Source organism: Abramis brama (assembly GCF_963993115.1).
Source record: "Abramis brama genome assembly, chromosome: 13".
Lineage (NCBI taxonomy): Eukaryota > Metazoa > Chordata > Actinopteri > Cypriniformes > Leuciscidae > Abramis > Abramis brama.
In genome coordinates this window covers 15,030,911-15,055,606 of record NC_139975.1, presented here as the reverse complement: position 1 = coordinate 15,055,606, position 24,696 = coordinate 15,030,911, and the positions used below count along the sequence as shown (strand labels likewise).

General features: G+C 36.8%; 5 protein-coding genes across 5 annotated transcripts; 3 read left to right on the top strand and 2 right to left on the bottom strand.

Moving 5' to 3' along the window:
• Positions 1–233: 233 nt before the first annotated feature.
• LOC311095564 (turripeptide Ici9.1) lies at positions 234–2,403 on the top strand. Its single transcript, XM_084134103.1, has 4 exons — positions 234–370; positions 1,234–1,256; positions 1,726–1,829; positions 2,101–2,403. The coding sequence occupies exons 1-4, from the start codon at positions 322–324 to the stop codon at positions 2,153–2,155; spliced, it is 231 nt and encodes a 76-aa protein (XP_083990229.1). The 5' UTR covers positions 234–321; the 3' UTR covers positions 2,156–2,403.
• Positions 2,404–2,858: 455 nt separating this feature from the next.
• sil1 (SIL1 nucleotide exchange factor) lies at positions 2,859–6,032 on the bottom strand. Its single transcript, XM_084134102.1, has 9 exons — positions 5,646–6,032; positions 5,436–5,568; positions 5,239–5,347; positions 5,055–5,160; positions 4,787–4,975; positions 4,586–4,707; positions 4,152–4,248; positions 3,865–4,029; positions 2,859–3,286 (listed from the first exon to the last, which is right to left on the bottom strand). Exons 1-9 carry the CDS (start codon positions 5,817–5,819, stop codon positions 2,918–2,920), a joined length of 1,464 nt encoding a protein of 487 aa, XP_083990228.1. The 5' UTR covers positions 5,820–6,032; the 3' UTR covers positions 2,859–2,917.
• A 521-nt stretch (positions 6,033–6,553) lies between these two features.
• On the bottom strand, positions 6,554–15,149 carry spdl1 (spindle apparatus coiled-coil protein 1). The gene is made up of 12 exons (XM_084133978.1): positions 15,006–15,149; positions 14,244–14,408; positions 13,944–14,120; positions 13,634–13,828; positions 13,381–13,530; positions 12,614–12,712; positions 12,261–12,371; positions 12,038–12,178; positions 11,853–11,956; positions 11,582–11,769; positions 8,204–8,492; positions 6,554–7,323 (listed from the first exon to the last, which is right to left on the bottom strand). The coding sequence occupies exons 2-12, from the start codon at positions 14,406–14,408 to the stop codon at positions 7,164–7,166; spliced, it is 1,779 nt and encodes a 592-aa protein (XP_083990104.1). The 5' UTR covers positions 15,006–15,149; the 3' UTR covers positions 6,554–7,163.
• Positions 15,150–16,901: 1,752 nt separating this feature from the next.
• hnrnpa0b (heterogeneous nuclear ribonucleoprotein A0b) lies at positions 16,902–21,116 on the top strand. Its single transcript, XM_084133809.1, has 2 exons — positions 16,902–19,778; positions 20,939–21,116. The coding sequence occupies exon 1, from the start codon at positions 18,719–18,721 to the stop codon at positions 19,658–19,660; it is 942 nt and encodes a 313-aa protein (XP_083989935.1). The 5' UTR covers positions 16,902–18,718; the 3' UTR covers positions 19,661–19,778; positions 20,939–21,116.
• Positions 21,117–22,236: 1,120 nt separating this feature from the next.
• On the top strand, positions 22,237–23,808 carry hnrnpa0l (heterogeneous nuclear ribonucleoprotein A0, like). Its single transcript, XM_084133810.1, has one exon. It carries the CDS (start codon positions 22,442–22,444, stop codon positions 23,330–23,332), a length of 891 nt encoding a protein of 296 aa, XP_083989936.1. The 5' UTR covers positions 22,237–22,441; the 3' UTR covers positions 23,333–23,808.
• The last annotated feature ends 888 nt before the right edge of the window (positions 23,809–24,696 follow it).

Below are 24,696 nucleotides of genomic sequence, written 5' to 3'. Positions count from 1 at the left end.
ATGCTTATAAGTATGGCTCTCTTTTGCTATTTCTGTTTTAATATAATTGAACAGTTTCTTTAGGGTGCAGTTTGTTGACAGAGCTTCTCTAATAATATTGCAAAACGAGAAATAAATGACCTTAGTCCCAAATGCCCTTAGTCATTGTTTGTGGACCCATTACATGAATGTCACCAGTCAGGTTCTTTCTGGGTAGGCATGCAACAATGGGAGGGAGGGAGGAGTGTTTGTTAATTTCGAAAGCTATAACTACAGAGCCCCGGATACAAAGATACTCACCTGCTGAGTTTCCCACTCTCAACTTGCTCTACAACAGTGACCATGAAGTTGGCTATCCTGATCTGCGTTTCTGTTCTCATTTGCCTCTCTGGTAAGTATCAAAATTGCCATTTGTTAAGGTACATAAAAACACTTAACTGCGAATACTGAATGTTGTAGTAATTATCTTTAAAAACCAAATCCATACTCAGGCAAATGTTGTTGTTTATTATACATCATTGTACACTGACGTGTCATAATAAGTATGTTTGAGATACCCACAATGTTTTGGTTAACATGCGGATAATGACTTTTACACTGCTGTTTGCTTTCCTGAAAATCCAGATATTATATGGTTTCAGTTTATACCATTTTGTTCTTTAAAGCCATTAGTCTTGATTATTCGCTGACCCAGACAGATCCATTTTGTGATATTTTGGAATAGGTACATCCATGTTGTAGAGATCCATGGTTTCTGTCACAAGACTGATGAGAACTGAGATACTGCTGACTGGAGGGGACGGGGGGTGGGGGTGGGGGTGGGCAGAACAACAGAAACAGAAACATTTCAGAAACGGCAACACTTGGACAGACACAACATAATTGTAGCTGGTATAAAGAATATAAGTTGAGATGTTGTTATAAATTTAGATTCTCTAATCTTTAGAATCTAATCTGAAGTAGATATTTCCATTTAATACATGTAGACGCACTCAAAAACACAGAAGGATGTTGAAATAATTGAAATGTTGATTCTTGTTTGTTGAAATGATAAAGATGGAAAAAAAGAGATGACCACATATGTAAAGTATCTAGAAGCTATTCAAGCAAAATAGTTGAAAAGAAAGAGCAAAACTTGCTTAGCAACTTTTTTTTTATTCTAAGCCTTGTATGGAATTTCAACAGGGAAACATGAATGCCTTTCCTTTTTCATTTCTCATAATCGTAATATATCTTTTAATACTGTTTTTACAGCGGCAGAACCACAACCAAGAGAGGTAAGTTATGGTAAAAGTGACATTTTAAAGTTACCAGAGTAAATATATTGAAAGAAGCCTCTTATGGCTCACCAAGGCTGCATTTATTTGATCAAAAATACAGTAAAAAGAGCAAAATTGTGAAATATTATTACATTTTAAAATAACAGTTTTCTAGTTTGATATTTTTTTATTCCTGTGATGGTAAAGCTGCCATTACATTACAATTTTGAAAGTTGTGCTCCTTAATATTTTTGTGGAAACCGTGATAAAAAAAAATAGTTTTTCAAAAGAACAGCATTTATTTGAAATCTTTACTGTCACTTTCCATCAATTTAATGCATCCTTGCTGAATTAAAGAATTGGTTTCTTTAAAAAAAAAAAAAAATCTTATTGACACCAAACTTTTGAACAGTAGTGTATAATCAAGTACAGTGGTGGTAAAGTGTTATGATATGTGGTTTGAATCTCTCTAATATCTCCATAATAGGAAACCGATACTCCTAATTTTGGATGTACTCGTGAGTACATGCCAGTGTGTGGAGACGATGGCATCACATACTCCAATGAGTGCATGCTACGCTGGGAAAGCAAGTACGTCAGCTGAACATTTATGCAATGTAATTTCAACATGTTGATAAGAATGAGACAGCAGATGTGAGAAATCTCAAGCTAGGCCCAGATATCAGCTTTGAATCACTTTCGAGCCTTCCAAGGTTTAGTAAACAGACATTTTTTTGATTTTGAGGACAAACTATCTATGACAAAAAAGCAAGAGACTCGTCTTCTTTCAGAACAGTAAACATTCTTCACAGCAATTCTATCAGTATTTGTGCCTCTTCTAACACATATCTTGTCTGTTTAGGTTACGTAACCAGGTCGTCAATGTAAAGCACGAAGGAAAATGTGAAACCTCCTGATTTCACTGCCGTTACAGCTGGCATCCACAATGGCTTTCCATTTAGATACTACAGCAACAACCAGCATGATTTTCTTTCAAATATTAACCATTAATATGTAAGGTCATATGCTATAATTTGGAACATTATCAGACATTGATTTGTTAACATGTAATGTTATACAATAAAACAGTGAAGCATTTAAGAGCTCTATTTTATTACAATATGATTCAAAAGTAGTTTCGAATAAACCACATTCAAACTCTGAATTTCTTTCTTTGTTGAAATTTTTTGTTGCTATCCTTGAAATCACAACAGACTTTGTATAGCACATTTATTTTTTTCTGTGCCAGCTAACTGGGTCAATGGCATGATGTTAAAAAAAATGGACCAATTAATTTCTAAAAAAATTTTTTTTTTGAAAATTCAATTCTTACAGTGAATTGAGTACATATTTTCTTCGATAAACATGTTTTTATTTTCTGAAATGAATAAAAAATAAGTAAAGTAAAAAATAATAGGGTGATACAACTGTCCTTAGATTGCATTAGAATTATAATGATGAAAAAAGTTAAAAGCCCAATTAAAAGAAAATAAAACCTTATTTTCCTTGTCCCTTATTTGTGAACACTTATTTTTAAACTACTTGACCCATCTAATTTAGCAAACATTATGCATGGTGCATCAACTGAATTACTTGCCAGACAGTCAGACAAATCCAACATTTAGCATTCAATCATTTTATTAGTTCTTCATTAGTTCTATGAAGACAGCAGTCCCATTTTACACCCGTTGCATTTTAACCACCATAGAGTCCACAAGTGCTAGGATCTCCCCAAAGTAACCGTCCTGCTCCCCTACGTCCTGCTCTGTGAGCACCAGTTCTTGGTATTGTTTTTGCAGTTCACTAAGAGAGGCTGTCAATGAGGGATTCTGTTTATACTGAGTGTGACATTGAGCCATCATGGCAAGCAGAGTGCGCAGAGCCTTCTCTCTCCAGTCGTGCTCAGGTGATGCTAAAAGCTCAGGCACCAGCCCGCACCACCCCTGCTCCACCAACACAGGCAGGAGGGAGACTTCAGCATATTGACGCAAACGTTCCTGGTGAGAGGAATCTGGGATAAGGTCCATTCCCACCTGCGATATCAGCTCCTACAAAACAAAGTATAAGTCAATTCTAAGAATAAGCTCGATACATATGGAAATTGCATTTTCAGTTCGCAATGTAAACCATTTCTAAATAACTACCATTCAAAAGTTTGGGGCTGGTAATAGTTGTTAATGTTTTTGCCTCTTGCTCACCAAGGCTGCATTTATTTGATCAAAAATACAGTAAAAATAGTACTATTGTGAAATATTATTACGATTTTAAATAACGTAATTTATTGCTGTGATGGCAAAGCTGATTTTTCAGTCTTCAGTGTCCCATGATCCTTTAGAAATCATCCTAAAATGCTGATTTGGTGCTGGAGAAACATTTCTTATTATTATCAATGTTGAAAACAGTTGACAGCTGCTTAATATTTTTTATCAGGATTTTTTTGATGAATAGAAAGTTCAAAAGAAATAGAAATATTCTGAAACGTTATAAATGTCTTCACTGTCACTGTTAATCAATTTAATGTGTCTTTGCTGAATAGAAGTATTAATTTCTATCAACAAAAAAAAAGTATTGACCCCAAATTTTGCATAGCACTAGTGTAGAAAAGTTTAAACTTGTAAACATGAACCTTCTCAATGATCATATCGTAGAGAACCGTGACAATTCTCACACGGAGCGCCTCGGCCCCTGGTGTTTGAAACAGTTCGCTAAGCATCTGCACACCACCAAGCTTCAGAAAGTGACTTTGAGCAAATGGGAAGTGACGCAGTAGTGAGGCCACAGCAAATAACACCTGTATTAAATCAGAATGTCAAAAGTAAGTGATGAATTCATACTCATTTAACTATGATGAAGACAATTGAATTTACTACTCTTATTAACAGCATAATACCCATGCTTTCTTGTTGGTTTTACCTTTTTCTTAACAGCCATTGGTCGCTGAGTGGCAAGCAATGTCAGCAGTTTCTGTAACGCACCGCCTTCTACTGCCTCAACCTGCACTGATGGATTACTAAAAAAAGGTAAATGATGATGGATTGCATCAGTGTAAAGGTGGGGGTCACATTACATAACATTATGTGGGTAAAAAAAGTTCCACTTGTCTACTGTAAAATGTGTAGCACAGCTCACACAGAAGTCACAGCAGCTTTCTGTTGATCAACGTGACCAACTTGAACCTGCTGCGAAATCTGTGTGGGGAAATCTTTCACCCTTATGCAAAATTGCATGCGTGGATTCCTATTAAAATGACTGGATTTCGACCGCAAAAGTTCACTGAACAACGTTAAATGTGACTGCACATTAAATCATGTGTAGGCAGCAGTTTTACTCAAGTGAATGCCAATTACCTTGAAACAGCAGATCCGAGCACAAACGCAGCACTCTCCTGGAGTCTAATGTCTGTACCATTTAAAGCATTTATAACCAATTGCATTCCTCCCATGGACACCAAATTCTGGGCATTATCTACCTATAGGAAAAAACAATGAGATTCAAAGACTTTGAAAAACTTTGGACAAAAACTGTCATAATTGTAATCAAAGCATTACCTGGTGCACAAGGTATTCAAGGTCAAGAAGGGCTGTGACTTTTTCGTCAGTTGTGCTGTTAGTATTATTGAATTGGTTTAAAAGTTTCCTCATAACTTGAACATCTGTCTCTACAAGCATGTCGAGTGCCTCCATGTCTTTTTTCAGCTCTTCGATGGGGCGAAATTGGGCCCTCACCTCATCTTCCTCCTATATTGGAACATCTTGATTTAAAAAATTTAATAAGCAACGAAGAAAAATGGTTAGAGAACAACTGAAATGAACATACTTGTTTTGTGTCTACAGGATCATCCATTCCTTTTTTAAATTTTTTCAGAGCCTCTTTCAACTCCTCAGCTGTATATGAAGGGCCGTGCATGTTCATCATGCCTTGCCTGCACCACAGAGGGAAAAAAACATTACTATATGATACAGTATTTATTATAGAACACTTTTTCCTTCAATTACTATACCCATTTCCATCACTCCAGTATTTGAGACCTTCCTCCTCTCCCCTTTTGACCTCTCTGTGGCCAGTCTGAAGATTCAGTCTGACATGAGAGCCTGCTGGTACTGCATGACCTAAATTGAATAACAGATAAATATGGAATTGATCTGTTAATCATCTATTTATTTACAGACACAACTGTCAGCATGGGAATATAGCCACCTGGTTTGAGAGTTTGCCACTTGTCTGTAGGTCTAAACACCTCCAGATCTTCAGGATCCTCATTCTCTAACTGTGTTTCTTCTCCCTTGCTATGATCACCTGAACCTTCTTTGATAGACAGGGCTGTTGGGGACTGCAGAGCAAACAATTATACTGTTGTTAAAGTATTAGAATAAAATAAATACTAAGATATGAAACAGCAGTTCTCACCTTCACATTGTGGGCAGATATGAGATGAAGACAGAAAAGCCAAAGAGTGATTGCCACTCCAAGTGTGATACTCCACTTGTTTTGCATTTTAAGTCTGGTCATTATCTTGGACGAAGAAAACGCAATATGTGTGCAGTTAAAACAAAAATAACCTGATAAACAATCATACGTCATCCATTGCCAGGAGACCAGCCGAACCTAAAATCCATTCCCAAACTATTACTAAATTAACTCATTCTGGATTTGCCCATTCTACCGTAAAACATATAAATATATTTTAATTAATCTGTTAACGTGCTGAGTTTAGCGGTTGTATCGTCCAGCAAGAAACAAGTAGAAACCATGTGCATTTCCGCAGTCCATCTGAACGATACACGTGAACCAATCAGATAAAAGCAAGTGTGGGTTTCGGAAAACGTCATTCTTTCTGGTCGCGGTGATTGGCTACAAGAAGAGATACATTTTCATGACGTTATAAAATGTGATTTAAACTTTTCGTTGAAAGATATATTTCTTTCTTTTTTTCTAGGAATGACTATGCTATTGATCTTGTTAATTTCTTTGTGTTGCATTGTAAATATTTGTCTTCATTGCTGACATCTCCCTTATTGTAAAATCACATAAACTCATTGATAATAAGAACAAGTTTCTTAATAATTATGATCATATTTTTCTTAGTGGTTGAGGTGTCATTGTTTTCTGATTTTTTTTTTCTTTCCTTTTCATTTTATGTTAATGAATTCAATGCACTGCTGTTTCTTTTCTTGCACTAATAAAAATAATGATAGATAGATAGATAGATAGATAGATAGATAGATAGATAGATAGATAGATAGATAGATAGATAGATAGATAGATAGATAGATAGAAATATTTTTATATTAGCATTTTAAAATAAGACACAAGGCTAGAAATGTAAACTACCTTTTAATTACGTATATATTTATTAAACATAATAAAAATATATAAAAAACTTTTTTTTCCAAGACCACAAATTAAGCAAAAAATTAATTGAGCAATAAGGATAAACTAATGATATACCATTTTGCACAAAGTACAACTGCAGCAGAACTTATGATCAGAGAACGTCAAACAGCAAGTAACTGTACTCATTATACAATAACATAATGGCTTATTACTGTTCAGCAATTATGTCTCAAAGAGAAAAACAAAAACTGATGACCTTCACCATCTAGTTCTAATTGTAAACATCTAATCTAAATGTTTATAAACCATTATAGAACAGAAATAATGGTACACAGGAAGTTCAGTAAGAAAGATAATGCATTAAGACTGCATTAATTCTTTTTTCTTTTTTTTATTCAAACTGTCTCAAATAGTTAATATTACAGAGGTATTAATAAATATGAAAAAAAACTGTAACGTGCTACAAATCATGTGCATAGAACAGGACAAGTCACAAACCAATCAATTAATGATGCACATTACAAACCTGCCAAAATACTTTTTCTTTTTTTTTTTACTATGACAAATAATTCCCATTTTGCATTAGCCAAACTACTGTTGAGCACATTCGTTTGCCATGGTTTTCTCTGAGTTAACATGAGTGGGTTGTTGGTACTTTTTCTTCTTCCTTTCAGTTCTCCAGTTCTCCTCCTCTTCACTGCTATGATGAGTTTGGTCCTCTTTTTTGCTATTGGAGTCACTTACAGGAGACCTACAGGCAAATTATTCAGTTTGTGGTGGTTCATGGTACAGATCTTAAGTGCTAAAATTCAATGTCATAGAACAACATTTTTAAGTTAACATTTTTACTATTTACTACTGCCACAGGAGTAATTCTTTAAAACTACGAATTTTAATCTCAGTAGCTGCGTTTCCATCCAAATGTCAAGCGAATCATTTCAAAGTAAAAAAAAAAAAAAAAAAGAAAGCAAATTAACGTTAGGTACGTTTCCATCAAGTTGTTTGAGCGGATGACGGTGGTATTGGTAACCTAGTAACCAACAGGAAATAAAACGCTACCAGCAGAAACAGTCGATTAGTCATGGGGGTTTAATGTTTGCTATGTCAGAATTTATTCGGCAAATGTGTTTCCATCTCCTATTATTCGCATTAACTCGCACAAGTCAAAAACCACCTCAAGCGAGCGTAAAAACGTTTTTGCGAATTAAGGGATAAAAAAAAAATTTACGTTTTCATCACTTGTTTGTCGTTTCTGATGCGATACTTCAAAATGCACATAAAAACAGGGTGATAGAAACGTAGCTACTGTTAAAAAAGGTCTGAAAGTTGAAGAGCAAAAAAATGTTGTATTGTAAGGTTGTAAAACTCTTGTATTACTCTACATTTCCCATTGATTTAACAGTCCTTAACAGTTTATCTTAAAGTCTAGTCATTAAACAAGATCTCATGGGATTAAATGTTAAAATAAGTTCCTTTGCGCAACAGGATTCCTGAGAGGCAGTGGTAGAGTAGGAAGTGGTCGAGGCATGAATGTTCTCAAAAGACCCAGGAAGAGGAAGATGACAAAGACTGTAAAGTTGACACAGCGCAGCAGAAGGGAGAAGGGTTGGCATGCAGAGGTTGGCACTGACCTGGGCGCATCAGGAATGCAGACTGGGGGATCCTCACAGATTCGGACAGACTTGCTCTCACGGGACATGACAGGGTTGGTTTCTGTGGGTTGTGCAGACTGCAACGGGATCACAACTGGTTTCTCAATGGGATGACTCAGGGTTTTTTCCTCTGTATTTTCACTCAAGCCCTTGCTCAGCTCAATATCCATGGTTGCAGTATTCTCGTTGCTAGGTGCTGACTTTTCCTCTGGAACTGCTACAGGAAACTTCTCCCGGCGCCGTTTCTGTACTTGGGCTGTGTTCACCTCTGAACACATAACAATGTTACATTTATGACCAGTATATAACAGCAGCACAAAGATGAATTATTACAGCAGTTAACAACTAAAATGCCCAACCACTTTTTCAGGGAAAGTATTTTCCCCATATGGATTTTAAAAAAGTCTTCGTTAAAGAATTAACAAAGAAAATTACAGACCTGTATTCCGGTTCAAAGCGTTTATAAAGAGATCGGGGAAAAATATCCATATGATTCGAGTGGTTTAAGCACTGAACACCAGAATGGCCAGGCATAGAACAGTTTCTTCCCTCAGGCAATCCACCTCATGAACAGTTAATGCCCCCACTTAGCAATAAACATGTGCAATATACAACAGTATTTATACATTTATTTATTTAACACACCAAAGTTCATAATCTTATTTACATTTCCTTGCATTTGTACATACATCAATACCTACATAACGTCTGTTGTCTATTTTTGTATAATTGTGTATTTAAAAAAAAAATTTTTTTGTATATTTTTATTTCCTATTTACTTATTATTTTCATTATCTGTATCCTGTCACTGTCATTCTGTTTGTACTGTGGAAGCATCTGTCACCAAACAAATTCCTCGTATGTGCAAACATGCCTGGCAATAAAGCTTTCTGATTCTGATTCTTAATCCAAGTCTTCTGAAGAGACATGATTGCTTTATATGATGGACAGAATACATTTCGGCTTTTATTCACATATAAACTTTGATATATATATATATATATATATATATATATATATATATATATATATATATATATATATAAACGCACAAGAATTTAAGCCGTTTTTGTGGGAGCAGGGAGACTGACTCTAGTCTGACGCAGTTAGTATTTCTTTGCAGACTCATGGGTATTGCAGTTTTTTACCATGAATTCCACTGTTAAACACAATCATTTAAAAAACAAGTTGAAATACTGCAGGCTGATGACATACTGTATTAGGGATGAATCACGATTTTTGAATATTCGAATAGTTGATTATAGAATATCGAATAGGTGGTGCGATTATTGTCTAAAAAAATGGACAGCTGATGCAGTGGTTTCATATAACCAAAGGGCGGCACTGCAAACGCACCTAAAAGCTGTCAATCAACTCTCAGACAACAGAAGAGGAACACACCAGAGCATGTGAGCGGAGTAGTAATATTTCCTCCAGAGCAGAGAGCGCCTTTTTGAAGATTCCATTGATTCCGCTCGCTCCTTCTAAATATCAAATGAGTTGAAGGACTTCTCTGGAGATTTTACTTTGTTATTTAAGTTACTGAAATGTTCTTTTCATGTATTCTTTTTAATGTCTGTATTTGATATTTGAATGCAGTAGCAGTGCTTGCCTATTTATCCCGGCTTCCAGAAATTAAATAGGGACTGGTTTTGTGTTTGAGAAAGGTCTTCAACATGTTAAAACAAATAGGGGTCATTGAAGTCTATAGTTTAAGGGACCATTTCTCAGTTAAAGCCTATATTTTCCATTTAGACTAAAGTGTCCTATATCCTTGAGAAAAATAACTTGTTATCTTGATGTTTTGAGACGAGACTCCTGTTTATAGTTAGAGCCTGGCCAAATCCAACCTTGGAAAAGATGTGTGTCGGTGTGTGTGTTAGTCTTCTTGCTTACAGGTTAAGGAACCACTGGCATTGTTGGAGATTGACTGAGTTGTTGTTCGGGACATGCTGGCACCCAGCAACCCAAATCTGCGACCTGGAAGGTCACGACATGCCTGACTTCAGGGTCCGAGTGTCAGCTGCATAATCTATGGAGATATGCTTCCGTCTATCTGTATATGTGTGGAAAATTACTGTTTATCTATTTCTTAGCCAATGAGAATCATTCAACCTGTAAGCAATGACGTAGCTTAGACCTTGGTGAAGGGTATATCTGTGATCTTTGTAACTGTAAGCGGGGCGGCCTACGAACTCCTGTGTGAGTCTTGAAGCTGACTTCTGCTGATGAAACTGCAAACTATCTTCAGTAAAACTTTTCTTCAATTTTTTATAATTCTGACTCCGGGTCTTCTTTCAAACATCTGGTCCTTGGGTCCTAAACTGTTAACCCCTAACAGCATATTTATATTAATTAAATTACTTATATATATTTACTGGAGAGAATACTAAACCATAATGAGCGTTTACGTAATATAGCCTATTCCGCACTCAAACACATGCATAAAGCTTGCCACAAAGAACTGGCAAAAGTAATGATTATGAATGTGTCAAATATAGCAAGGAGACATTTTAAATTGTTTATTAATAAACTAATGTTTTCTGTGTCAGTGTTGGCTGCAAAGATGAAGTAGACAATGCTGACTCGCCATCTTCGAGAAATGCACATTTCATATGGATTACATAAGCAGAGAGTAGTCTGTTTCTTTTCTTTACGTTTTGAATTGTTTTGTTTAAAAGTAAACATTTTAAGCTTTCTATAGAGTGTCTGTGAGGCAAGTAGCCTATACGCTGAGTTTAAGATACAATTTATACAAAATGAAATTCATTTTAAAGAAAAGGCTTTCTACAAAACTTAATGAAGTGGTTAAAATCATGTCTCCCGATATATTGAGCATTTTATGATCCTATCTTATTCATGCTGTTCACTTTTCATATAATCAACATAGATGAATTAAAAAAATAACATTATATTATTAAAACATAAATATGAAACTAAATACGTTTTCTTTAATGGCTACAAAAAGTATAGTAGCCTACAGTACAGAGAAATTTCAGGGAGATTTGAGCGAACACCGTTTTACCGGTAAGCGTGAGCTGATCATGAGTGGAGCGCGCTGGCATAGAGCGGAATATTCCGCTCACAATGCATGTGGGGAGGGGTGCGATTTTCGAATAATAATCGAATAATTCCCGGCGATCATCGAATATTATTTTTGCTTGAAATACCCATCCCAATACTGTATGTCATCGATTAACAACCTTGTAGCTCACAGTAGGTCAGTCTTTAAAGCTTTTAATGTTATTGTTAAAAATCAATTCCCCTATGGGTATAAAAAATGAAAGGGATTTTTACTTTCGGAACCCGACTGTGGTTCATGTAGAAAACTAGGGCTCAGAGATGAAAAAAAATTACCATTAGGTGTGTATTTCATCTTTAGTTCTTCAAGCTTGACTTGGAGCCTCATATTGTCACTGTGTCTTTGTTTCAGCGCTTGCTCTGTCCCATATAGTTTCCTCTCCAACTCCAACACTCTCTGACTTTCAGAGAGAGCTTTCATTCTTGCCATGGATAACTCATCTTTTAGTTTCTCTGCATCCTTCCTATACACATAAATGTCATAATTGCATTTAAAAAAGTACTAAAGTACCAACACCACCTGTACAACTAATGAAAGAACACTTACTTTGAATTTGAAAGTTGCATTTTTAATAGGTCTGTATAATACGTCTCATCCATAAGCTCGCCTTCTTTAGACGGGGCAGGTGGATGTTGGTCTGTTGCAGTCGTCTGTTGGTGACAGAGTTGTTAGAGACATTTCTCAAACTGTAATGTTTCATTTCAAAGCTGGATGTAATAAGCTAAGCTTACCTTCTCTTTCTCCAGTTCTCTTACTTTCATCATCAGGCTTTCTATCTCATTGTTCTTGTCAGATAACATAAACTGCAATCGTTCAAGCTGGGCTGGGTCGGCCCTGTTGCTCTGGAGTTGCATGAGAGTAGCTATCTGCATCTAAAACAGCAGACACAAGGAAAACAATAATGAGGAAAACTAGAAATAAAATGTAAAGCATTCATCAAAAAACACTATTTACCTTCATGCGGTGCATGTGTTGTTTGATGAGAGCATGCTGCTTTTGTAGAGACCCGTGCTGTCTTTTCATACTGTTCAGCTGCCGCTCCATCTCTGCTCTCTTGTCCTCTACCTGTGCAAATCCAAATATTTTGTCACAGTACAAAAATGTTTTAAGTGAAACTATCATAACCATTTCATTATTATGAAGCAATGCCCCATTTGAACTGTTTATACTAAATGTATTAGGTTTACTACCTTATTTTTAAATGGTACTGCATTGATATAAAATGTTATTCAGTTTCTCTCTAAATTAAGCCTTAGACATAATTAAAGTTATGAAGAAAGTAGTATACGTAATTCTCAATACTGTACCTCAGAAAACAAGGAATTGCCCTTGCTGTTTGGATCTTGCGCCTGCTGCAACACCTGTTCCAGCTGGATCTGAAGGTCTTGGTTGGTTACACGAGCTTTCTACATCGAGTAGAAAAAAAAAATTGTGTCAAATATTTTTCCCCTCAATCAGTGCAGAAAATGTGCATCAGAATTCCATGTGGATATACTTATCACTATAAGAAATATTTTTCTAGAGCATTACCTGCAGTACTAGAACTTTACCAATGTACTGTTTAAATGTTTGTGGAAATGCATACTGTGTAGCAAGGGCGCATTAAATGAATAAAAAGTGACAGGTAAGACTTTAACATTGTTACAAAAGATTTCCAATAAATGCTGTTCTTTTGAATGTTAAATTCATCAAAGAATCCTGAAAAAAATATATCACAGTTTTAACAAAAATATCAAGCAGCACAACTTTTTTCAACTGTGCAAATTTTTAAAAAAAATTCTTGCGCATCAAATCAGCATTTTAGAATGATTTCTGAAGGATCATGTGACACTGAAAATTCAGCTTTGCCATCACAGGAATAAATCAATTTTTAAAGTATATTAAAATAGTAAAAATCTATTTTAAATTGTAATAATATTTTGCAACATTACAGTTTTTAATTATATTTTGGATAAAATAAATGCTGCTTTGGTGAGCCATAATATACTTCTTTTTAAAAAAATCCGAAACTTTTGAAAGGTAGTGTAAATACATGTTTTATAACATGTTTACTTGAAAATGTTAATTGACATGCCTCCAAAGCATTATAGCAGGACACCGCCTCTTTCTCTCGCTCTTCCTTCTCTTCTGTGAATCTCTCCAGTTGCCTCTGGAGGGTAGTGTTAGCCAAATGTAGCTGTTCTTCTTTGTATCGTGCCTCCTGAAGCTCCTGCTCCAAAGACGCCTGCAAGACAAGATCACACCAAAGGCACACTGACATTGCTTATTTCTAGGAAGCATTCTATGAATATTCTTCCATTAAAAATAAAGATTGGAAAGTACTCTACCACTGCTGATTCCATATCCATCTTCTGCACTTGCAGCTCAAGTATCTCTGAGGACATTGTTTCATGTGCACGCTCTGTAAGGACACGTAGTTCTTCGGTTTTGCTGCTTAGTGCTTCAGACTGTTGATCCAGCTTGTGTCTCATCTGCTTCTCAGCAAGCTGAGCCTCCTCTAAATCTGTCTTCATTTTCTCCACCTACAAAGGCATTTTATCAGCACCACAGATGAGATACTCGCTTGTCAAAAATCATTTAAACATGAATATGGGGGGAAACCTACCACTTTTGAACAGGAAAAGCATATACGCTGACCTTATTCTTTAAGTCACTGAGCTCAAGAGCATGGTTCCTTTCCAGCAGAGTTTGTTGCTGCTCCATTTGATGTTTCTGTTGGTTTTTGACAAGATCAAATTCTGATCGCAGACTCTCCAACATGCGGGCCTTTAACTCAACCTCCCTTTGCAAAGAGTATTTCTCTTGTTCCAGGGCCTGCAATTACAGAATACTGTGAAAATTAAATTTTATCACATTTAAGAAATCATTTACTGATCAACTAGACTGTCAATCATCATATTGTGAAAATCAAATGGTCAATCAATATTGAGTTAGTACCTCAATGACACTGGACATCTCAATTTGCTGTTCCTCCAATTTGTTGTGCAGATCCATTTTTTCATCCAAAAGTTGAAGTCCATACTGTCCAGCCTTCTGAAGAGCCTCTTCTCTTTCCTGCAACTTCTGCTGCAACACTTTCATCTCATGCTCTAGATCTGACATCTGAAATTAGTGTATCATGTGATCATTAATGTAGAAGATTGCGAAGAGATTTAGCTTTTACACACACACACGTTGGGTTTCCATGTTTTCTTGGGACTTTCTATAGACATACAGATTTTATATTGTACAAACTGTATATTCGATCCCCTAAACCTACCCATCACAGAAAACTTTCAAAAACATCACTTAGTATGATTTATAAGCTGTTTTCCTCACGGAATCCCCAAAAATGTCCCCACAAAGTCAAGGATTTCGACATGTTTTCCCCATAACGTAGGTTAATGCGTCAGTAAGTTTAGCTACCATTCACAACATTGACTAAGGCTGTCACTCTCCAAGTCATAAAGTTCTGGAAAAAAACATGAGGGTGAGTAAATGACAGAGGCCGACTCTGATGTTTTTGGTCAACTACCGTATAACTTACAGTTAACAGTTACGTTAACTGCATTAGTTCGTTACGTCGGGATGACTAAGTTAACGCTATGCAAACGCCCATCAAAAACATCGCGTTGTATTCAAAAGAAGTCTGTTTTATTTGTGCCACATATAACTGACAGCTAACGTTACAGAACAACATAGATGTCTAAATTTGTTTACCTTTATATTTAAAGGGTAGTTGGTGATGCCAATATTATATCTGAAGAATAAACTGCCCCAGCTGCTTTCCTGCTCGGGAACTTTCAAACGGCAAATCTGTTTGAATTCTGCAGCAGTCGTCAATCACATATCGCGAGAAAACGCGAGGTTTCCAATCCTGAACGAAGCGTCGTCCTCTAGTCTCTCTAGTGTCACACAGTGGGCAATGGGCATACTGGTTTGATTTAGATCAGAGGTCCCCAAACTTTTTACTACAAAGGGCCAAAAATTGATCTTTTTTTTTTTTATGTAGGCTACTGTAACCCGAATGCAAATGTTGCATTATATCCAACTATATTATATATATTTTAAAAATATATATAATAATAAAAAATATATATTCTCAACATTTCAATGCAAAAAATAAAAACAAACAATTAATAAAAACACCAAAACATGCTTCAATTGCATGGATTTTCCCCTATTTTTGGCCCCCTCTTGAGATTTTTGACCTTGGAAATGTAACTGTAAGTTCGGTGTCATTAGTGTAGGCTTATGTGAGTTTAACTGATTGCAGTGGGCATATGGAAAATCCACAGAAAATTAAGAATGCTCTTTTTAAGCAAAGCTTCAATAAAGAGTATAAAACACAAAACTGTTATGCTGGTTTTTAAATAATGATTGGATAAGAAACTACAAAACAGGCACTCTTGTGAGGTCAGTAAGATTTTTTTATTAAAGAAATCTTTTGAACTTTATATTTTGAAAGAAGCCTCTTACCAAGCCTATATTTATTTGATCAAAAATACAATAAAACTGTTATCATTTCAAATAACTCTTCTCTTTGATATTAAAATATATATAATTTTAATCATTTGAAGGCAAATCTGAATTTTCAGCATCATAACTCCAGTCTTCATTGTCACTTGATCCTTCAGAAATCATTCTAATATGCTGATTTGGTGCTCAAGTAAAATGTATTATTATTATCAATTTTGAAAGGAGTTTTGCTGCTTAATATAGGCCTAGCATATACAGTAAGTCAGGTAATCAAGCTAACTAACCATGGCAAAAAATATATCACATTCAAAAAGAGTAAGAAGATTGTTTTTCTACTTCAGGAAGTTGTGAGGGTGGAAGGAGTTACACAATCAACATACATGGGGATCCTGGGGAGCTTGTCAACAGTTTCAGATTTCTTGCCTTTCAGGTTCTGAGATGGCAGACAACATGGCCATTTTTACACCCTGCAATACATCTTGGATCTTGAGTGACTTGAACACATTATCCAAGACGAATGTAAATTATTAAATTAATTTGTACCAATTTGTGTATTAATCTGTGTTTTAATTTATATCAGGTGTAAACGGGACTCATGAGTCACATCCTCAACCATCGTCATCTACTTCTTGTGTTATTGGACATAGGCGTAAGAAATTAAACACATTTATTAATTTCTATCTATATGCAATAGTGTCCTTACAGTATCACTGTTTGTGGGACAATATAGCCCAATACTGAAAAGATGTCTGCCCCGCCCCCGACAGTCATTAACTTATTGCATAAGCCGGGGACAATAAATGAATCAACAAATGAAACTCTAAACCCAATCATATCACAAGGTCTTACGGCCAATTCAAAATATGCAGCCAAAACTGCTTGAAACTGTATCTCACACTTAGACGATGGATGAGTTTTGCATATTAAAAGGTGAGAACACACATAGACATTATCTCCACCCATGAGCATTAAGTGTCACCAAATATCTGTAAAGTGCTGGCTTCTGACACTTCATCTGTTATGCAGATCACGACCATCAGTTCCTATTGCTCATGCTGAGAGGTCACCCGGCCATCTGTCCCCTGTGGTGGAAATTCACCAATAAAATTAAAGTCAGACCACTCAATGGTAAAAATGAAATAAAATGTATTTGTCTGAAACCACGATCCAGGGTAGTCTCTCTTACAACTGAAACCTATCTCAGAGAGCAACAAAATGAGCAAAGCAAAACAGAATTATTATCATATCATTATCATAAGGCCTCCTACTTCCATATTATGTGCATGTTTCTGGTTTATCTTCATACACATTGGTCTTCCTCAACATCCCATAATATGCCCACCTGATATACATACACATTTTTTAATTGGAAGCATTTTATCTGACTCATAGACTCTCTCCATGACCTTGACAGCAGAAAGAGGCATTATTCACAAGTTGCTTCTCTCACAGCATTTGTAGATTAACTTAAAACTTCAGGAAAAGAGAGAGAGAGAAAATAAAAAAGCCAATATATCTCAGTGTGTGACAGAAAAAGGGGGTCAGTGCTCAATTATCTGAGGCCTTGTATTTGAGTGTCTCAGATAACGTACATCTCCATTCACCGGTCAAAATCTAACCCTTTATACTGCATAACTTCTGCTGAGCAGCACCCTGCTTGAAACATTTCAGTCTGTCCCCTTTCATTCTTAGACAGTTAACAGTCTTTTTTTATATATATACTTTGTCCTCCTTTCCTAATCCTTCTGTTAGAAACAAATACATAAAATAAAAATACTGGTTTACACACACATATATGTAAAACAAAAATAATAAAAAAATGTATATTTTATGTAAAAGTAACTCATGTAAGATTTACAAAATTAATCATGTATAAGTAGTGATATTGATTGAATACACATAGGAAAATAATATTTATCTTACACTTCTCAATAAAACATTTAAAAGAAGAAAATTCGGTTTTGCAAGCAAGTTTTCCAGTTATGTCACCACACTTTATCATCAGCCTCATTGCCTAGAAATTCAATTATCTTTTGTGTGTGTGTGTGTGTGTGTGTGTGTGTGTTTGTGTGAGCGCATACAGTAGTGTGCATGCCTATAGCAGCTTTAAGCTAAAGTAGGCTACATAAGAGAATATGAATAATGTTAAGACATACTTTGAATTTGGGTTTGTTTAGCTATTTAATGTGACCATTCAATAAAACAATCCATAAATCATTGTCTTACAAATGAAGTTGCAATCATTGACTAATTATTCAGATGATATGGGTTATAGTCCATAAAAATTAACCAGTCTGTGGGCAAAAATGCTACCAAGAGTAACACAAATGCCCTAACGGTCAAATGTGAATTCATAGTGATTCTCTCTGTCTTTTACCTGCTACGTGTTCCACAATTTTAATCATTTTATTGCATCTGATTTGTTAGTGCCTTGGCTGTCAGATAGGGCCTTTCTTTATTTGCTTTCTCAGAGGTGAATATTGTTGAATGTGGAGCTAAAAGAGCTGTTCAGTTTGTAGTTCTAATTAGCTTTTCTAGACATGGGTACCAAAAAAAAAAACGTATTGGTTTTTAAAATGTCAAATGTGGAATTATAAGTACAAAAAGTTAGCATTATTTAAAGAGGCTTTCACATGCTGTTCTTCGACTTCTACATAAATTACATACTTTTAGCATTTCGCATACTTTAAAGTAAGTATGCAAATTTAAAAAAAGAAATCTAAGTTAAAAAAAAAAAAACTGATAGACTAGTTTATTTTGTATTATTTTAACTTGTATATGGTTAGAAGAAAATGCTATTTAAAATTCACCATTCCACAAAGCCCGCCTTTTTTTTCAGCGAAGAGGCGTGTCTTGCTGCGGGAGAGAACATTGCGTCATGACGACAGTCGTTTAAAAAAAAGGCCCTTTCCTTTCTGAACAGTTGAGTCGACACGGCGGTCTAACGGTCAGATATGTCAGGAATGGAGCAGCTTTGCAAACTTTTCGTTGGCGGTCTGAACGTCCAAACAACAAATGATGGCCTCCGCGCTCATTTTGAACAGTACGGGGCGCTTACGGACTGCGTGGTGGTCCAAAACGATCAACTTCAGCGGTCCCGTTGTTTCGGCTTCGTAACTTACTCCTCAGCAGAGGAGGCCGATGCAGCAATGGCCGCTAGGCCACATGTTGTAGACGGTAAAAACGTGGAGCTGAAGAGAGCCGTGGCTCGGGAAGACGCAGGGAAGCCCGAAGCTCTCGCAAAAGTCAAGAAAATATTCGTCGGGGGCCTGAAAGAGAACATCGAAGAGAACGACCTCACCGATTATTTCTCGCAGTTCGGCATGATCGAGAAAGCCGAAGTCATCACTGACAAAGACACCGGCAAGAAGCGCGGGTTCGGCTTTGTTCACTTCGAAGATAACGACTCGGCCGACAAAGCCGTCGTGCTCAAGTTCCACATGATCAACGGAAACAAAGTGGAGGTTAAGAAGGCGCTCACGAAACAAGAGATCCAGGCCGCCGGTGGAGCCCGGGGCGGCAGGGGGAGAGGAGGAGGAAGAGGAATGGGGCGGAATCAAAATGGCTTCGGTGGCGGGAGAGGAGGATACGGCAGCTACGGTGGTGGCTATGGCGGAGGCTACGGCAGCAGTGATGGCGGCTACGGCGGTGGCTATGGAAGCGGAGCCTACGGAGGAGGTTACGGGGCTGGATATGGAGGAGGCTACAGCGATCAGATGGGAGGCTATGGCGGCGGTAACGGCTACAGTGACTTTGGCAGCGGATACGGCCAACAGTCCTCCGGCTACGGGCCTATGAAGAGTGGAAGCACGTACGCCGGAAGGAGCGGAGCCCCGTACCCCCGTGGCGGCGGCGGTGGTCCTGGTTACGGCAGGGGTGGCTACGCTGGCTACTAAAGCAGGTTGGGAAAAGACTCGGAAAGCTGTCCCCCTAGGTTCTCTCGGTTTCCACATTGGGCTCATTCACCTGGCGGACACTGTGAAAGCATACCTTAAAGACCTCAGTTCTTAACAGGTAGGAAGAAGATCTCTTCCCAGAAACCTGACTTGCTCGACCAGCTTTAGTTGTAGGACATGTCCTATCATATCTATATATCATTTATTTCCCACGTTTTAGGACATGCAGCAAGTTGGCCCTGGTTTTCTTATTTTCCTTTTTTTTTTTTTTTTTTTTTTTAACAAATACGATTTGTTCGTAACCCATTCGTTTTTAAATTCTTTTTTTTCTTTTTTTTTCAACACTGGCGATATGTTGTCAATGCATTCTCAGTAGACCTGTTTTCTATATAAATTGTTGCTTAGCAGTGTCATGGGGGATTAACGCATGCAGTTTTGAGTTTGTGTTCGTCTTTGTAAAACCCACCACGAGTTTTTCCAATCTAGTTTATCATGATGGGATAGAGTAGACTACGTTATTTCTTTTATTTTGTAAACTAAATCAGAAACGCACTCATGAAGTTCAGTTCAACGCTGTATGAGCATAATTACTTCAAACATTCTCTTGTGTATTGTATATTATGTCTTCAGATCAATCCAGTATTGTTAAACATTGATATGCAAATGTATGTTACTTTTTAAATAAAAGTTTCACAGCTTAATTATCCTTTTCAGACGGCGTTTTGGCTGATAGACTTTAATGGGTTTCCACCACACCTGAGATAATCATTAAAGCATATGCATTACTTCTACTGGACAAAATTAACTTAAGACTGCCCCACATTCAGTGATATACAAGTATATATATATATAGTGTTTATGGTTTATTTACTCTTGATTCCCACATATAGGTGTTCTTTCAGTTATTCCAGTACTTCAAAATAGCTGTATAGCAGTTTGTTTGCACAGGGAACCTGTTCAGTACCTGGGTTCGATTGTGATAGGACTGAAATATCTCATTAGGATATCATCCTGCGATCTAGGTATGTAATCAACCTGTCTTCACTACGTGTTGGTCAAGTATTTAAATTTTTCATAAATGGACTATTTATTCCATAAGTTGTTTAATTAGTCTCCATCCATAAGTCAAGTGGACTTTACAAGAACTGGTGCGATGGAATTTGGGTCTGTGTAACACCGCGGCTTATTAGGGCCTTGACTTTTTTTCTTTCTCTCTTTTAACTTTCTAAGTCTTTGTTTTGTTACATGTCTAATGTGTTCTCTTTTCTTCCTCCCCAGGCGACCTTGGATGCTGGACTCTGCCCACATCAACTGTGGCCATGGAGTTTGGTTATCTGCATGATCCACTGAGTTTTATTTTAATAATGAAGGACTGGTGAAACCTGGGATCTTTTTTAAAATCTTTTATAATTTATAAGTTTGTGTGTACTTTTTAATAAAAAAAACTTTGAAATGATCACTTTTTTTGTGTGTATTATGATGTGGTTTGGAATGAGTTTAATTCTAATGGGTGAATCTGTAGGAATGGAGAAAATTGAGGATTAATTAGAGATGGATTTGTGCATATGTGCACATACAAACAGATGGTCCAATAGAGTAGCCAGGAGAAGTAAAAGCATCTTTTAAATAAGGGATGTGTAAAATATGCAAACGGCTCTTTTTATTGCAATGCAATTAGTGTTGAGTGCTTGTGCATTGATGCATGCACTCTGTGCAGTTTAGAATTATTCACACATGGTGGAACAAGAAGGTAATTTTTGTATGGACTTTTTGCACTGCGAGTAAAACAAGTGTATTGTCACTTGCAAATACATGGTGTAACGGCAATAATACTCAAATCTTAGTACTTTAATTACTAATTTGATAATGTTTGTCAAAGTCAAACATGCACAAATGCAGTTTACAAGCAATAGCAGTACCCAATCATGTGTTAGTATCTGATGTGCTTGGTTAATATTGGATAGCAATTTTAGTTCATTTAAAGTTAACTAACATACTGTATTTCCTGAGTGAGACTCTTATTTTACTACTCCCTAGATTAAAATTACTGAAACTCACTTGTTAAATGTTATTGGTACAGTAGTTTTGCTCATCAAGATGAGTATGAACTGTCATCATAAGGTACCCTGGCCACAAACCTGAAAAATTATTCCAATTTTTAAAAACAGGCTAAACTAAAATGGGATTATATAGTAAAAAGGGGGATTTAAAGTATATAGTTATATGTATCCTTGGTTTTGCCCGATTTCATAGTGAATGGAAATTCATCATGGGGTGCCTTTTCTACTCTTTTGTGATGACTATATGAATTTAAATTAATTAAAAAATGAATTTTTTTTTTTATATATATATATATATATAAATATATACATAATTACATTCCTTGAAATGGTCTATACTTTATAGAAATGTCCATGGCCTGAAAGTCACACTTTTGAAATTCTTTGATATTTCCAGGACCATGTGAATCCTGGATTCAGAATAGAACTACAATTTTGTTTACACGTATCAACTTAATCTTTCCAAATTCAATAAAGTTTCTAAAATCAAAACTAATGTATTCACAAATTGGCATTGATCAATTTAATTTCAGTCCACAATGCAACATGTTAATTGATAGGACGGGGTTGGTTTAAGTGATTTACTTTGTAACCAATCAGAAACAACTACGCATGTGTTGACGCGCACAAAAGGAAACGCCTCCACAACGCATTTCAAAAGCATTGACTTCTTTCTTCCGCTGCATGTGATCTCCGTCAGTAGTACGTCCATTGCAAGAAAATGACTAACCAGCTTTGTAAACTATTTGTTGGCGGTCTGAACGTCCAAACAACCGACGAAGGTTTGCGGGCACATTTTGAACAATATGGACAGCTGACCGACTGCGTGGTGGTGATGAACCAGCCACTGCAGCGCTCCCGGTGCTTCGGCTTCGTAACGTACTCGAGCGTTGAGGAAGCAGACGCCGCCATGGCTGCTAGGCCTCATGTCGTGGACGGCAACAACGTGGATCTGAAGCGCGCGGTGGCCCGGGAAGACGCTGGTAGACCAGAAGCGCTAGCCAAGGTCAAGAAAATATTTGTCGGGGGATTGAAAGACGACATCGAAGATGAACACCTCCAAGATTATTTCTCCCAGTTCGGTGCCATCGAGAAGGCTCAGGTCATCACCGACAAAGACACTGGGAAAAAGCGAGGCTTCGGCTTTGTTTACTTCGAAGACAACGATTCTGCCGATAAAGCCGTCGTGATGAAGTTCCACAGTATCATCGGACACAAGGTGGAGGTGAAGAAGGCGCTCACCAAGCAGGAGATGCAAGCTACCGGCGGTCGCGGCGGAAGGGGAGGCCGAGGAATGGGCCGGGGAAGCGGCTATGGCGGCGGAAGAGGTGGTTACTATGGTGACTATGGCTATCAGAACGGCGGATACGGTACCGACACCAGCTACGAAAGCCAAAGTGCTTACGGAGGAGGCTACAGTGACCAGATGAGCAGCGGATACGGCAACGGGAATGGCTACAGTGACTTCGGCGAGGGTTATGGACAGCAGGCTTCTGGTTACGGTGCCATGAAAGCAGGCTACTTTTCCGGCAGGAGCAGTGGGCCATACCCACGCGGAGGTGGAGGAGGAGGTGGTGGTGGATATGGAAGAGGTGGTTATGGTGGATATTAGAAGCACTAAAGTGACTCTAAGCTGTACGTCCGTCTTTTTTTTTTTTCTTCCTTTTTTAACGTAAACTGTGTGGACACTGGACTTTCAAAACAATTTGTTTGGTATTGGGTTTAAATTAGAGAATTGCTCTGTGCCATTACCAGTACCAACAGACACGCGTTGTTTTCCTTTGTTTAGATTTAGCCTAAGTGGTCCTGTTTACCCAAGTCAAGCCTGTACAACACCACGCGGGCTTCTGTATGATCTGTTCTAGGTTTATTGCCTGTCCATCGGTAAAGATGAAACTCAGGGGTAATGAAATTTAAGCAGCTCACTTTCATTTACATGACCTCTTTCCTTTTTGGTTTTTAAGTGTAATTTAAGTTGTTTTAATGCCATTACACCGTTCCTATTGTACAACTTTTTTTTTAAGTATATTTAATTTGATCCAACAATGGCCATATAAGCCTTTTAAACATTAAAATCTTTTTCATAAACTTTGTTTGGTCTTGTCTCCCATTCTTGATGCAAACCACTGTTTCAGATTGACTTTTTGTTGTCTTAAGCTGCTGGGCAAACATTCCTTCAAATATTTTTGGCTACCATCTCTTAACTTAATGAATTTAACTAGATATCTAGTCTGAACACATTGGATTCAAAGCCTTTTTCAAACATGTGATTTGTGAACCTTAATTTATAGTAAGTACTAGTTTAAAAGTTTGGGGCCCGCAAAATATAATGCTCTTATTCAGTGATTGACCTAAATAGACAATTCATTTATAACGTACAATTCTTTATTTCAGATTCTCAAAGAATCTTGAAAAAAGTGTATTACAGTTTGCACAATTTTAAGCATCACAATTTTCAACATTGTCAAATTAAGCACCAAGTTAGCGCATTAATTTCTTTAGGATCATGTGACATTGAATGTGTAATGGATGCTGGAAATTCAGGGTTTCTACCACCTGAATAAAAGTTAAGTAAATTAGAACATTTTATATTGTAGTAATTAACAATACTACGGTTTTAATGTATCCATTGATTTTGGAACTGACATTTGGGTGGTGGACTTTTTTTATTTTTTTAGAATGCCGCTACTCTTAAAATAGTCAAATATCAGATTAATACATCTGAATCACCACTATCTCATTAAAAGCTGCTATTTAGAGATCAAGGTTGACTGACAACCAAACATTGATATACAGCATTAATATCTTAATTTATTCCCCCTTAGATCAGGGATGGGGAACTGGCATGTCTTTAAAAAAAAAAAGGGGAAAAAAAGCTTTTTTTATTATGGTAATACAATTTGGAAGAAATATTTGTTGAATAAGCTGTTTTAAATGGTTGTAAACTTTGAGGTTGATAATGAGAACCCCAAAAAT